This window comes from Ursus arctos, unplaced genomic scaffold (genome assembly GCF_023065955.2).
Source record: "Ursus arctos isolate Adak ecotype North America unplaced genomic scaffold, UrsArc2.0 scaffold_22, whole genome shotgun sequence".
Lineage (NCBI taxonomy): Eukaryota > Metazoa > Chordata > Mammalia > Carnivora > Ursidae > Ursus > Ursus arctos.
The window spans coordinates 33,458,897-33,472,861 of NW_026622897.1; the positions used below are offsets into that span (position 1 = coordinate 33,458,897).

Consider the following 13,965-nt stretch of genomic DNA (forward strand, 5'->3'; position numbering starts at 1 on the left):
GAGCTGTCGTAGGCAGTGATTTCACGAAGCCCCACGTGTCAGCACCTGCAATGCTTCTGGCCTCACAGAAGAGGTGAGGGGGCAAAGGCAATAGGATGTTTTAGAGCAGGAGAGCCGCAGGGCACTAGAGTTTCCTTTCTGGAGGTCTGGAGGCCTGTGTGGTGGGAGCGATCCTCTGAGATGTAAGTACCTGGACAATCAGGGGCTTTTATAAAGAGAAAAGGTAGGAATATAAAGCCCACCTGACCACAGGCGCATTGCCATTTGGTCCCATGTGACAGTTAATGCTCCCAGCTGGCTGGCCCGAGTAGCTCCTCTCTCAGGTAAGGCGTGGTCTTTTTGCTGAAAAGCGTTTCAGACTGGTGAGTGCCTCTGATTTCCTGGCAGTACACAGCTGGGAGCAGTGGGTTTGATGGTGCAAACGTTCACAGACAGAATCTGCCCTGGCACGTTCATGCAGAGCTTCCACCGAAAGGGTCTGGAGCTCCCTGGAGTCAAGACCAGACTTGGCTCAGCGAGTTCTGGATACCTTTCCTGGGGGTGGAAAAATGAGAGCCAGACAGAAATGGGCTGCCTGCAGTTTTAGGCCTCACTCCCACCCTGATTGTACCCCAGAAGCTGGGAAACAAGCACCCTGTCTCGTGGCCTTGGCTGTAAATCGCTGCTCAGGCCCGAGCTTGCCTCTGACACCTCCCGGGGCAGCTTCCTTCTAGGCACAGTCTGCACAAGGGGAAGGAGCTCCCCAGCCCCTCCTGGGAAGTAAGTCGTTCTTTCTTCTCCCTAATGAAGCTCTGTGGCAGACAGGTCCACGAGTTATGCAGACCCACCTGAGGGCAGTTTGGTTCTGGGTCTTTCCATATGGATGTCTTTGAATAGTTATGTGGAAGGCGGAGAAATTGGGACGTCTTGTTATTCTTCGTTGACTTTTTTTCTTAACATATACTTTTTACTGATCTGTCACAAACATCTCTTTTTTTTTATTTTAGTGTACATTTCTGTTTTGAAAAACCAAACCAATCTCCCAGTGACTGACTCAGCTTCTCCACACAGGGAATGATTCTTAAACTTTGTGGCCAAAGGATTTTGATGATTGAAAAAGGAGAAACTAAAAGCTGTTTTCCTTCTGGAACTCAAAGCTCCTTTAGTCCCTTGAATATTACAAATGGTTCTATAATTATTACACGTCACTAATCAGTCATATGTCAAACTGGAATTGTCAGTTTGAACACGCAGATTTTGGTGGAGGCTGCTGTATTCATCACTAGTTCCCTAGCTGTTGTCAATAACTGGGAGCAAGAGACATAAGGGCTGCCTGAAGGCTGTGACTTAACATTTCGCGGCTTGTGCCCCTGAGGTGGGCCTTGTCCCAGGTCCTCCCTGTGCATGGGCCTCACAGCTCAGCCGTCTGTCAGCAGGTCTGGGGAGAGGACTGGCGGATGAGGTGACGACCTCACTTCTCAGTGAGGATGACCCTGTTTTGGATGGAGACATGTACGTCGCCAAAGGATGTGGCCACCCTGTGCCAGCAATAACATCCAATCCGGGATCCTCACAGTGTTGGGAGCCCTCGCAGGGATTCATTGTAAGGGCAAAACCAGAAATAGATGAATTTTTAATGACAGGCCTTAGCCTATGCATCCTGTGCCAGGAACACAGTGGGAGAGAACGCAGGGTCTGCCAGAGCGAGGCCGAGATAGGAAGACCCTGTTTCCAGAGAGGCACAAGGCCATGATTGTCACTGTTAGTGTTGGAACGAGGGCTGAGGACCCCCAGAAAGAGTAGTTGTTGGTACTTTTTCCTTTTGGTCATTCGTTTTGCTTCTCTTTCTTCCCACTTTCCCTGACACCTAATTAATGGACAGAGTTTGCAGCGGGAACAGACTGGGCTGTTGAGAGGGTTGGCGTCAGAAGCCGTCAGGGCCTAGATGGTCATTCGAAGGGAAAGAGCCAGGTATTTACGGTTCCCCCAGGCTTACTTGAGCTCTGGGCTGTGTGCATGAGGGGCTCAGGGAAGATACCAGTATCTTGAGCTTGGAGTGGCTGAGGATTTCTCTTTCTCTGCTTCTGGTTTTGTTTCTGGGACAGGGAGTGCTTCTCTGTGGGACCCCAGGGGCTGTGCTGCTTGGCCTGAGAGCTTTCTGACATTGGCTGGAAGGGAAGGTGGGCGCCGTGGAGGCAGACCCAGGGCTGTCTTCATGGGATCCTGCTGGGACTCTGAACTGGCCTGGGTGTTTTCATAACCAAAGCCATCCTGTCCAGCCTGCCCCTCATCTTTAAGAAACATCAGGGGGATTCGGTGTTCTGGGCATGGGGAAGAGGTGGTTCCCATTCTGAAGGAGTGTGCAGTCACATCATAGAGTGTTAGACTGAAAATTCTGAAAATGATTCTAGGCCAAGTTCTCACCCCTTAGGGATCCTCGCTTCAATGGTCCTGAAAGGAGATCATTCATTTTTCACTTGAATGTTTCCAGAGGAGAGACACTTCCTCCTACTGGGCCTACTTCTGGAAAACATAGTTCAGGAATTCTCCCTTGTGTTGAATCAAAATCCGCATCCCTTGAACTTGCTCCATGTAGTCAGAGTTCTGTGCTCCCTAACACACTGAAAGGGACTAACGTCTGCATCATGGTGATGGGAAGCCACCGTTTCCCACAGGAAGTACCTTGTCCTGAACTGAGACCTTTGCCCTTTCTCACTGGGTAGCTACCAGCACGGAACCATATCCCAGGTCCCGATTGTTTTAGGATTTAAGATCGTAAACTATGCTGTCCCAGGGATCCTGCAGTTTCCTTTTATAAAGTGTGCGGAGGGACAGAATCCGCGATCAGTGCCTGTGTCTGTCTTAAGGAGTTACGCGTTTAAAGGCTCATGCATCAGTCTGTCTCTGTGTGAGGGGCGGGGCACAGTGTTAGGACTCTAAGGTCTGTTTCTGCACTCACGGAGTTGACAGATCAGAGGCGTAGAATACGGACACAGGACAGTATTCCAGCCAGGTGAAAGTACTGTGAAATCAGCTCGAGGGACGGTCCCTTGGCCCATGTCGTGAGGAAGGCTCGGGGGCTGTCCTGGGCTTGAAGCGGGAGCCTCAGTCTCCTGGGGGCCGCCTCAGGCCTCAGCTCTCTGCTGCTCGGCTTCCCTAGCACTAGGTGACACCCTCGGGCCCTGAAGGGGACTGTCTCCTGGCATGCCCATCTGTCCAAAAACAAAGGCCACCTTTTATAGATGAAATGAGCGTAGAAATGGTGGTATGTTTTGGAGCCATCTCTTTTGAAAACAAAATTAAAAGGAAGGAGCATAATTTGCGGGAGGGCTATGAACCGGAGTCAGGAAGTACTGTCCTTTTGCTGCTACCGTACCAACAATTCATGGTATCTTTGGAAGAAACAGAAAGGCCTGTTGAAATAAGGGGACCAGGAAAGGATCAGCTCTGGTGTCAGGAGGCCTTTGGGAAAATAACCTGGCTCCGAGGGGAGCCTTGGTGTTCGACTCCACCCTGGTGGGCTGCCACTTTTCAGAAGCCCCCACGCTGTCCAGCCTGTTCACTGGCCTCTTTCCAGACGTGTCTTCCCGGCTCCATTGTAACCTCCGGGGCATTGACCACATCCTCTCTCCTTAAGCTTGGGGCACCCCCAGCTTTCTGCCTTACCCACTGGCTCCTCTGCTGCACCTGCTACGCAGTGTTGACCGCCCCCCCCCCCCCCACTCTGCAAGTCCTTCCTTTAGGCCTAGCTCCCGCCCTCACGTCTTGCTCTCATCCCTGGACCACCTGTCATGTCAGAGACGCACACTTTCTTTCTGGCCCTGTGCTGCGGCTGCTGCCTTGTCTTCTGACTAGAATGCAAAGCCCTTTGGCCTTTTCTGCTTGGCAAAGTCCTGTTCATCCTTCAAGGCTTATTTTAAGTGGCATTTTCTCTAAAAAAAAAAAAAAAATTTTAAGATTTATTTATTTATTTGACAGAGAGAGACAGCGAGAGAGGGAACACAAGCAAGGAGAATATGAGAGGGAGAAGCAGGCTTCCTGCCGATCAGGGAGCCCAATGTGGGGCTCAATCCCAGGACTCCTGGGATCATGCCCTGAGCTGAAGGCAGACGCTTAACGGCTGAGCTACCCAGGTGCCCCTCTAAAATCTTTTTTAAAGCAGCCTGTTCTTACCCCTGCGAAGTGACTTTGTCTCTAGGCTGTGAGAGCATCCAGAACCACCACACCCCTTATCACGTTGCGTGGAGAAGCGTATGTGTCTGGGGAGAGGCCAAAGCTAGACTGTGAGCATCCCAAGACCAGGAATTATCTTACCTCCTTCTCTATCCTTGGCACCCAGACTCATAGGAAATGCACAATAGCTATCTGCTTTACCAGGGCATGAATTATTTATAGGGGTCTCAGCAGGGGCTTTCTGATCTGAGTGGTTGGGGTACCAGCAGTGAGGGTGCCTGGCTCACGATGACATAGCTCTCTTGTGGACAGACTGAAAACACGGTTCAGGCCTCTTGGTGCCCAGTGAGGGGCGCTAGGGCTTCAACCCTCCCCACTTGGCCTCCGGTCCCAACTCAGAGCAGCAGTTCATCAGGGTTCCATGCTCCTTTCTCCTGCATTTATGCTACGTAACAGTAAAATGGGAGTTGTTGAGATCTACTTCAGAAAACGTGCTATGAGAGAAGACTCCTGTTAGAACAGTTACAACCACTTGTTACAGATTTAAATATGCCAGAAATTAAAGGCACAGCCCTCGGCTTAGTGAAAAATGAAGAAAGAATGATTTTCACCCCATATCTTTCAATTCCTTCACATAAAGAGGTTTTCTGTGGTGCATTTGTGTATAATTAGATACAAGTCCTTTGTCCTTATGTAGATACGTTCATAGACAAAGGGGTAAAATTCTGTGTATCGATGCCTCTCCTCATGTGAATTTTATTTTCCTTGGGGAGATGGGTAGGAGGGTCCCTGGGAGAGTACTGCACTTGGAGTCTGGAAATGTGGGCTCTGGCTGGGGTCCTTGAGTTTTTCTGTACAGTAGTATTTTTCCCTTTTCTAAAGTGAGAGGAATAATAATAGTTACAAATTGCCATGCAAAATGTAGAGGGTTTAAGTTATGTTTAAGTTCACCCCTTCAAGGCGACATCAGGTGGTCCAGCCAGACTTGAGAACCTGCTGTTTACAGGGCCCTAGTGTGGCCCTTGGAGGGCAGAGGGGACATGGCATCGAAGGTGCCATCTACAGACAGTGCAACTGGAGATGCTGAAGGTCTGCATCGAACACACGCCTTCGCACCCGCAGAGACACCAGGAGGCATGTCAGGAGTCCCACGTTCATGCTACTTCTTTCTTGCAGTTTGAAAAAGAACTTCAGAGAATTTCAGAAGCCTATGAGAGCCTGGTCAAGTCCACTACCAAGCGGGAATCACTGGACAAGGCAATGAGGAACAAACTGGAAGGCGAGATCCGAAGGCTTCATGATTTCAACAGAGACCTCCGAGGCACGTCCGGCCCCATCGCATGCTCCCTACCCTAGACTCCCATGGAGCTGGGGGCCTGCCTTCTGGGCCACATTGCGTCCAGTAATCTCGGGAAGTCCAACCACCCGGGGCAGGGGTGCTCAAAGGGCAGGATGGTTCTCTTCTCCTGTGTAGGTTGTGGGTTGTGGGTTGCTGCCTTGGGCCTGAGAAGTGTCAGCGTCTATGCACGAGTCTATAAAAGTGAGGGAATGTGTGTACAGCTCCTTCCCTGCTTTAAAAGTACTGAAGGGTCAGCAGCAAATTGATTCTGTAAAATAAAAATAAAAAACATAACTTCAAAATTAAAAAAATAATAATAAAATAATAGTACCTTGCAGTGATTTGTGACTATGCGAAGGAGAATGTTTGAAAAGACCGATGTTGGATGCCCAGCCCTTCCCACATCAGGCTGAGTCATTTGGTAGCATTCTTTGAAAGCCGCTACTCAACACTTGCTAGATATAGTATAGGAGACAGAGCTAGACAGCATCCTCTTGGAAGAAATGTGAAGCAAGTAGCTATATATAAACTCCCTGAAAGCTGGAAGCCACCTGCTGTAGGATGTTGGCAGTCCCCGACACAGAATGACAACCCATAGCATTTGACTTATCTTTCAGTGAGCTAAGCCACTTTTCAGTTGCCTCGTTGGTGAAAATAATGTACTGGTGGTCTCCAGTAGCTCGAGCCTACCTTTCCCATTACCACAAATCCTTTTGTCTTGGGAATCACGGACATTCAATAAAGACTTACTAAACTGAATTATTGAATTGAATAAATGGAGATTTACCAAGTTTTTTGAGCAAACACAGAACTCATTAGGTAGAATCTTTATCCCCATTAGGTCGTTTTGACTTTTTTTTTTCAATTTTGATAACAATTGTCATTGTTATTTCTATTTTTTGCTTCCCAGCTACACATGGCAGCACTGGCTAACTGTAGGGCTGGCGGTCAGGGATAGACTAGGGCTGGGTTTGAGGCCAAGGACATTTAACCCCTTTGCAAGGACTTCCAAACAGGTTTGCTGGCCTGGCAGGCAGCGATGCGGTTCTCAGAACCTGTGCTCAGTTGCCTCACTCCGCTGACACCACACTGCACACGGGCACACAGTGTGGCGTCTGGAGGCTTTCCTCTGGGTATTTTAGAACCTATGTCTCTCCCCAAGAGGGATTCAGTTTGGGGCTCCAGGCGCCCATGTCATTTCTTGGTGGGATGCTGATTTAGATCTATACGCACTTCTTTGTGACCATTTCTTCTCTGTGCGCAGATCGCCTGGAGACTGCCAACAGGCAGCTGTCTAGCAGGGAATACGACGGGCACGAAGACAGAGCTGCAGAGGGGCTCTACGCTTCCCAGAGTGAGTCTCCACGTTTCTCTGGCCCCACATTGGTATTCTTAAAAACCGGGGCCCTGAGGAAGGAATCTTGTTAATTTTAAGCAGGCGGTTTGCTTCTTGTGTGTTCATGTAGCATAGAAGCTGTTGGGCCTCAGAGGAGACCCTCCTAGGTCTGCCAGGCACAAAGCCAAGGCTGATTTCTATTATTTTGGCAATGTTTATTCTGTCTTTCTGACCTATAGTTTCTCTCTGTTTTTCTCGAATATCCTCCAAGAAATAGCAAGGTCACGCCTTTCCTGGCATTCACCCATTTAAATAAGGCACAACTCTTTTCCTCCATGGAGAGGGAAGGAGGCCCATGGTGGGCTCTGGTCCTCTTGGCATATTTTTTGTGCTCCTGAGGGTGAGCGGTTCTGGACCAGCTGTCCCTTGCAGCATCAAGTCACCGAATGGTCCCGTCATGCATCTCCATGTGTGGTGCTCGATTCCAGAAGCCACTGAGCCCACCCACTGCAGCCCAGAACAAAATGATCAGCGGCACCGTGGGCCTCTAGATTTATTAGGAGAATATTTTATTCTTTCTACCAGAGGCAAATGATAGAAACAAATAGGTTTTGAAAAACCATCGGTCAGGGTTCGAATCTCTGCAAATCCATTGTACATTACAAATGTAAAAATCCATCTTTTTTTTTTTTGAAGCTGTTTAGAAAATTGGATTTATTTCTGTATCACAGTTCTCAACAACACTGTGAATCAAGTGCTCACAAACTACAGAGAGTTGGTTCCAACAACAGAAAGTCACGTGTTCAGACACTGGCCGACCCTCGTACGATGGTGATATTCTAATGCTTGGCCCCCGAGTACAGCCCTACATTCTCAAGCCTGAGAAACAATCTGTTCAGTTTTCTAATTTCCAATACTGTTTGGTTGGGTGCAAGCTCCTTTGTTTCCCCCAAATTTATTCATGGTAACACTCAGCTATTAGTCTCAGTTTCATGTTTTAAATTCTGTTTCAGCAAATGGACACTAATACCGTCGAGGGATTTTGCCACAGAATCCTTGGGTGTCTCGCAGTAGGTGACTTGGCCTGTGTTCCTGATTTACATAAACAGCTGTGTCAGCGTCTTGAATGATTCACTTTCCTCACTAATTTAATCTCTTCTTATGGCTACAGTCGACCTACCATCTCATCCAAGCTTTCATTCAAAAGAGGAGTCATCTGTACTCTTCTCATTTAGGATTTTAACACCCGGCTTTTGGGTGCCCGTGTGCCTGGGTAGAGGAAATGTCGTGGCGGTTACATCAGCAATGTCACCCTGTTGGTACTCTGCCTTCTTGTCAGGGGATATTATTTTGTCACTTAGCTCAGGTCAGAATGGAAAAGCCAATTAGTTTGATCTGAGGGGCATTAGCTCCAGCCTCACAGCCAGACTGTGCTGATGGAATAATAAGGTTTGGGGTTGTGTGAGTTGAGAAATGTTCCTGAAAACAGTAACCTTCTGGCTGAAAGCTAACACATCAATAATGCAGGCAAAGAGGGCCTTCCAGCCTTACAGGGGATGATTTGTTCTGTGCAAACATGCTTCACTGTGTTCCAAAGGCATAAACAAGACAGTCCAGAGGCATTTTTCAACTGCTTAAAGTATCTCAGTGTCGATGTGTAATGTAATTGAATCTAGACAGGGCATTTGACCCCGGTTTGCTACCCTTGATATCTAACAAATTTTTCAATACCTAGTCTTTACAGGACATTCGTGCCTTTATCACGACTTTGTAATTATTTGCATTAGCTTTTCCTCTCCTGGTGTGTCAAGAGATGGATTTGAGGTGTCATTTCAAATTTGCAGATAGGTTTTCTTCTTAGTGAACTGTAAGAACTCTATGTATATTAAAGAAATTAGCATGTCCTATACTCTATATGTTGCAGATATTTTCCTCAGGTTTTTTAAATTTTTGATTACAGTGTTTTTTATGTTATAGGAGGTATTTTTAAGTGACCATATTTATGCCTTCCAGGCTTTATGTCATGCTTAGAAATGAATAAGCATTGAAATGCTTATTGCTCTCCAAGATTATAAAAATATTCACCTATGTTTTCTTCAGAAGTGTTTATGATTTCACTGTTTGCAAGGCTTATATTTTGGAAGCTAGTTTGGGAGGCACAGTAGAAGAGGAACTTGGGAGGGAGGGACTAACCTGGAGGTAAGGAGACTAACAGAGATGTTGGTATCTAGACAAGAGAGGTGGAGGTCCTGAAGTAAGACAGAAGTAGTGATGGAGAGTAGGGGACAGAGAAGTAAGTGACAAAATTAGTAGGACTCAGTGACCAGTTGAATGATGGCAGTGAGAGCGCCCAAGAAAGAGGTGTGACTGAGCAAGTGGATGGCTGGTCACCCTTTACCAATAAAAAGCAGGAGAAGCAGGTTGGGATTAGATGATGAGTAAAGGTTTGAGCGTGTTGGGTCATCTCACGCTGTCTCTCATAGCTGAGCGAGCAGGTGTAACAGTCGGTGCAGACATACCCAGAGGGCTGGCAATGGGCAGGCCCTCTGTCAAGCTCTAGCATGTGGGCACAGATTGGCAGGGATGAATTACCACCTCTCTTTATAGTTATTAATGTGTTCCATTATCTGTGTATTCTTTGAGAAACTCTATTATTAGAATACTTTTTAAATGCTTGGTAATCATAATTATAAACATCTCACACTCAAAAGGAGCCGTCCTTTTCAAGTGAATCTCCTGAGATTTTAGCCCTTGAGTAAGAGAAAGTGAGACTGGGGGCACCTGGGTGGCACAGCGGTTAAGCATCTGCCTTCGGCTCAGGGCGTGATCCCGGCGTTATGGGATCGAGCCCCACATCAGGCTCCTCCGATATGAGCCTGCTTCTTCCTTTCCCACTCCACCTGCTTGTGTTTCCTCTCTCACTGGCTGTCTCTATCTCTGTCAAATAAATAAATAAAATCTTTAATAAAAAAAAAAGAGAGAGAAAGTGAGACTGCAGACCAAAGAGTAGTGACTTCTCTTGGTAACACAAGCCAAGGAGCTAAGGCTAAGTCGTGAAGCCCCCGGCAGACACCTTGGCCAATGGAGAAGTTGGAGGGAAGGGGAAAGTAGAGACTGGCCTGTTCGACTTTTTGCTAGGTGTTCGCATTGAATCTAGGAGTCCAGGGCCAAGAAGACCCAAGGAACTCTTGCAGTACAAGTGGCCAGTAGGACTTTTATAAAGCTCTCTCAGGTAATGGATGGAGAAGCGCCTTCCTGGCCCGATCACTAAATATCTAGTTTGCCTTTTGAAGACTGAACTCTCTGCTCTTAAGTTGGAGCCTGGTAAAGACCTTGGTAGACTGTGGGGGTGGTTACTACTTAGCTCTGCAGATTGAAATAAACACTAAACACAGTGATTATTGTGCCCCCATTGGTCATGAAATTTGTCTGTATTAAAAAATTGCACTGGGGGCACCTGGGTGGCTTAGTCAGTCCATTAAGCGTCTGCTTTCGGCTCAGGTCATGATCCCGGGGTCCTGAGATGGAGGCCCACATTGGGCTCCCCGCACAGCTTCTCCCTCTGTCCTCTACCCCTCCCCCCCACTCATGCACACACACTCTCTGTCTCTCTCAAATAAAAAATAAAATCTTAAAAAAATCACGCTTTATTAAGTGCTTAGGAGTTTGATGACTGTGAAGAATTTTTTTCTTTTTTTTTTTTTAAAGATTTTATTTATTTATTTGATAGAGATAGAGACAGCGAGAGAGAGAGAACACAAGCAGGGGGAGTGGGAGAGGAAGAAGCAGGCTCATAGTGGAGGAGCCTGATGTGGAGCTCAATCCCACAATGCCGGGATCACGCCCTGAGCCAAAGGCAGACGCTTAACCGCTGTGCCACCCAGGTGCCCCAGGAATTTTTTTCTTTATCACCTCATAGTGTCGCATGACTTGCTTTGGAGGAATTCCGTCTTATTTGTTTGTTTTCTGGGTTTGCTTGTTTATTTTTTTGAATATTTTTGCAACCAAATTGCTCCTGAAAAATGGGGCATCAAGCCAATCCCTGTTTTGTCTGTCTGTGTGAAACTGGGGCTTCTTTGTCCTTTAACTCCTTTAACTTACTGAGATCCCCGGTTTTCCCATCCATTGGTCACTCACGCATGAGCACTTGTGAGCACCCGCACGCAGGCATACACACGGAGCAGAGGTGGGCCACGGTCCGCTAACAGCAGCGCCCAGGGAATGTCTGTCGTCATTCTCAGCCCTGTCTTCAGCAAGTACAGCCATTTAGCTGTTTCTTTCTGAAAACTGATAACTCTGCAGAATTCCCATGGCATTAGGCCAGAAAGCCAAAAATAAAATGTATTAGATGCGGGGAAACTAGACTGTAGAGATGATCACATTACATTCTCGGGCTGAGCGGGAGTTGATTAACTGTGGCATATGTGTTTTGCTCCAGGATAAAACCAGCCATGTTCCACGGTGTGCGTGAGCTTGTCTCCACCCCCTTGGGGTTCTTTAGGCCCTCCGGGTTCAGAATATTTGGTTAAACTTAAGTCTATGTAAGTTAGGTTCTGGCTGTTAAATGGTGTCCCTCTCTTAAAAAAAAAAAAAAAAGATGTTTTGGACATTCAGTTATTTGGTTATTTGTCTAAGTTGTTGAGTAATGGGTGTAAATAAGTCAGAACCATATGGACTTGATTTCTCTTGTAATTCTCAGTGGGTTTGAAGATTAACACAAAAACATGTCTGTGACCAATCTATTTTAAAAATTATAGTGATTTGCCATTTTCCGTGCGTCTTGTAATCATCCTCTTACTCTCGAACCCTGTTTGAGGTACTTTGATTTTCTGTCTCTTGTAGACTATAAAAGAGACTAATAGAATTTCCTGCAAGAACCTTCCTCTGGCATGTGTGGTTCCTGGAAGCGCTTGTGTGAAACACAAAACAGAAGTTACAGTGACAGAGACATTGGTTCTGTTGACCCACATAGAGCACAAGGAGATTGTTCTGAATCCTCATTGGGTTTCATTGCATCTTGGGGTGGGTTTCCATCGGGCTTCATTGGGAAGGACAGGTGAGATGTTGTCACATATGGGCACCCTTGTTTACCCCTCGTCTAGGCCTGCCTGTGCTTACAGCTTCTCCTGACTTGGAGCCGAGCCCACCGCAGCACCTACTCCACTTGCATGCTGTCTGGGTGTCATTTATTTGCCTGGATCCCCTCCTCCAGGTGGGAGAACCGTAGGCGTTCTTTACCAATATCCACAGCACACATCCTCAACCCTCACTAAAAGCCATTGAACCTTTTTATGTACTTGGCACTCAACAAATGTGTCTTGAGGAAATGAATAAAAGTGGAAAAATCCTCGTAACAATAGGCTGGAAATTCTCCTTCTGCAGCATCGGCATCAAAATGTACTCTTTAGCTCAGTATCTCCCAGTCGTATTTGGAGATAACCCAGGTTATCCTCAGTTATTTTAAGACATTAGGCACATTAATGAAAGAACTGTCAGAACAGAAGCAACTTAAAAATGCTCAGGGGGCTGGGGCGCCTGGGTAGCGCAGTCGTTAAAGCGTCTGCCTTCGGCTCAGGGCGTGATCCTGGCGATCCGGGATCGAGTCCCACATCAGGCTCCTCCGCTGGGAGCCTGCTTCTTCCTCTCCCACTCCCCCTGCTGTGTTCCCTCTCTCGCTGGCTGTCTCTCTGTCACATAAATAAAATCTTAAAAAAAAAAAAAATGCTCAGGGGGTGCCGGGGTGGCTCAGTCGGTTGAGCGTGAGTCTCTTGGTTTCAGCCCAGGTTGTGAGATCTTGGGGTTGTGAGATCGAGCCCCACGTCAGGCTCCACGCTCAGCGGGGAGTCTGCTTGAGATTCTCTCCCTTCACCTCTCCCTCTGCTCTTCTCCCTGCTCCTGCACGCACACTCTCGCTCTCAAATAAACAAATAAAATCTTTTTTAAAAAAAGCTCAAATTCCCTTTTTTGCCTGCATCTTTCCCTCCTTCCTTTTTTTTTTTTTTTTTTTTTAAGTAGTAGGAAGATATCCAGGTAAGGGAAATCTTTTACTAGTGAGGACAGTATACTTAATAGTATTTTTCCTGAAGGTTGATATTAACAGAGTTGACTTTGGTTCCCTTGACTCGTTCTCTTTTACTCCTCTGTGGTTGTGTTGGAGATGAGAGTTGGCCCTGGTATATGAAAGTTTTTGTAGCAACCGGCCAGATGCTCACACTGACCAATCCATAGACCATTCCAGATACCACAGATGAGTGCCTGGGAGAAGGTTAAGGACCATGAAGCCTCCAAGGCAGTATCATTTACGTCAAGAAAATTTCCTTGCCCTAAATTAATTAATTTTCATTAAAGATGACCCCTACATTTAATAGGACTGTGCAGTCCTAAGTATCAAAGGTTTTGTAGGCACAGGCTCAAGCAGATAATCTTGGATCAGTTGCTACATCTTGTAAATCCTGGTGTCTTACCTATGTACTCAGTGAAGTGAAGAGAGATGCTTCATCTCCCTGTACGTCCATTTCTTCTAAAGAAATAGAATCTCTCTGATTGAACCAACAGGCCTCTGAGGGATAACCAGTGATAGGAAAGGCAAAGACTCCCTAAAATGCATTTATTCTGCAATACTTCTTCCTGCCTCCTTGCATCCTCCCTCCATCTGCTTCAGTGCTCACCATCTCTGGCGGGACCTGCCAGTTTTCAGGGTGGGGAAATGGGCCATGTTCCTGAGAAATGCCCACGTAGCTCACCGAGCCTTGCTGAATTTGGAAAGCAGAGCATGTGCGTGCTTAAGCCGCTTGATCAACTTTGACAGGCTGCACTGAGAAACTTGAAACCCACACGACAACCAGAAGCACACCCAGGCTATAGGGCATCTGTTTAGGTTCAGTGGAATCTCCCCAAGTGTGAAAATTAACATCATTCCATGTAGGCTGATTTTCCGTGCTTCAAGAACCAGAGCTGGTTGAAGAACTGTCTCTTGGTCATGCGTTGACATTGGTCTCTAACAACTGAAGGCGGGTTATGGTCTTCACATTGTTGGTTTTAAACCGGTTTTGTTGCTTGGCATTCCTGTGAGGGGATTGAAAAAGCAAATGTCTGTGACTTTATTAGGGTCCCCGTTTCTTGTACTAATACCTGGGTG

The 13,965-nt window shown here is 46.9% G+C and overlaps 1 protein-coding gene across 10 annotated transcripts in view; it reads left to right on the plus strand.

The window, feature by feature from the left end:
* Positions 1–13,965, plus strand: part of AMOTL1 (angiomotin like 1) — a 146,725-nt gene that overhangs the window by 97,884 nt on the left and 34,876 nt on the right. For all 10 annotated transcript variants that reach the window (XM_048217174.2, XM_048217175.2, XM_044386505.3 and 7 more), the window contains 2 exons: positions 5,329–5,473; positions 6,756–6,845. In XM_048217174.2, the coding sequence (XP_048073131.1) occupies positions 5,329–5,473; positions 6,756–6,845 (235 nt within the window). The remainder of the gene's footprint in view (positions 1–5,328; positions 5,474–6,755; positions 6,846–13,965) is intronic.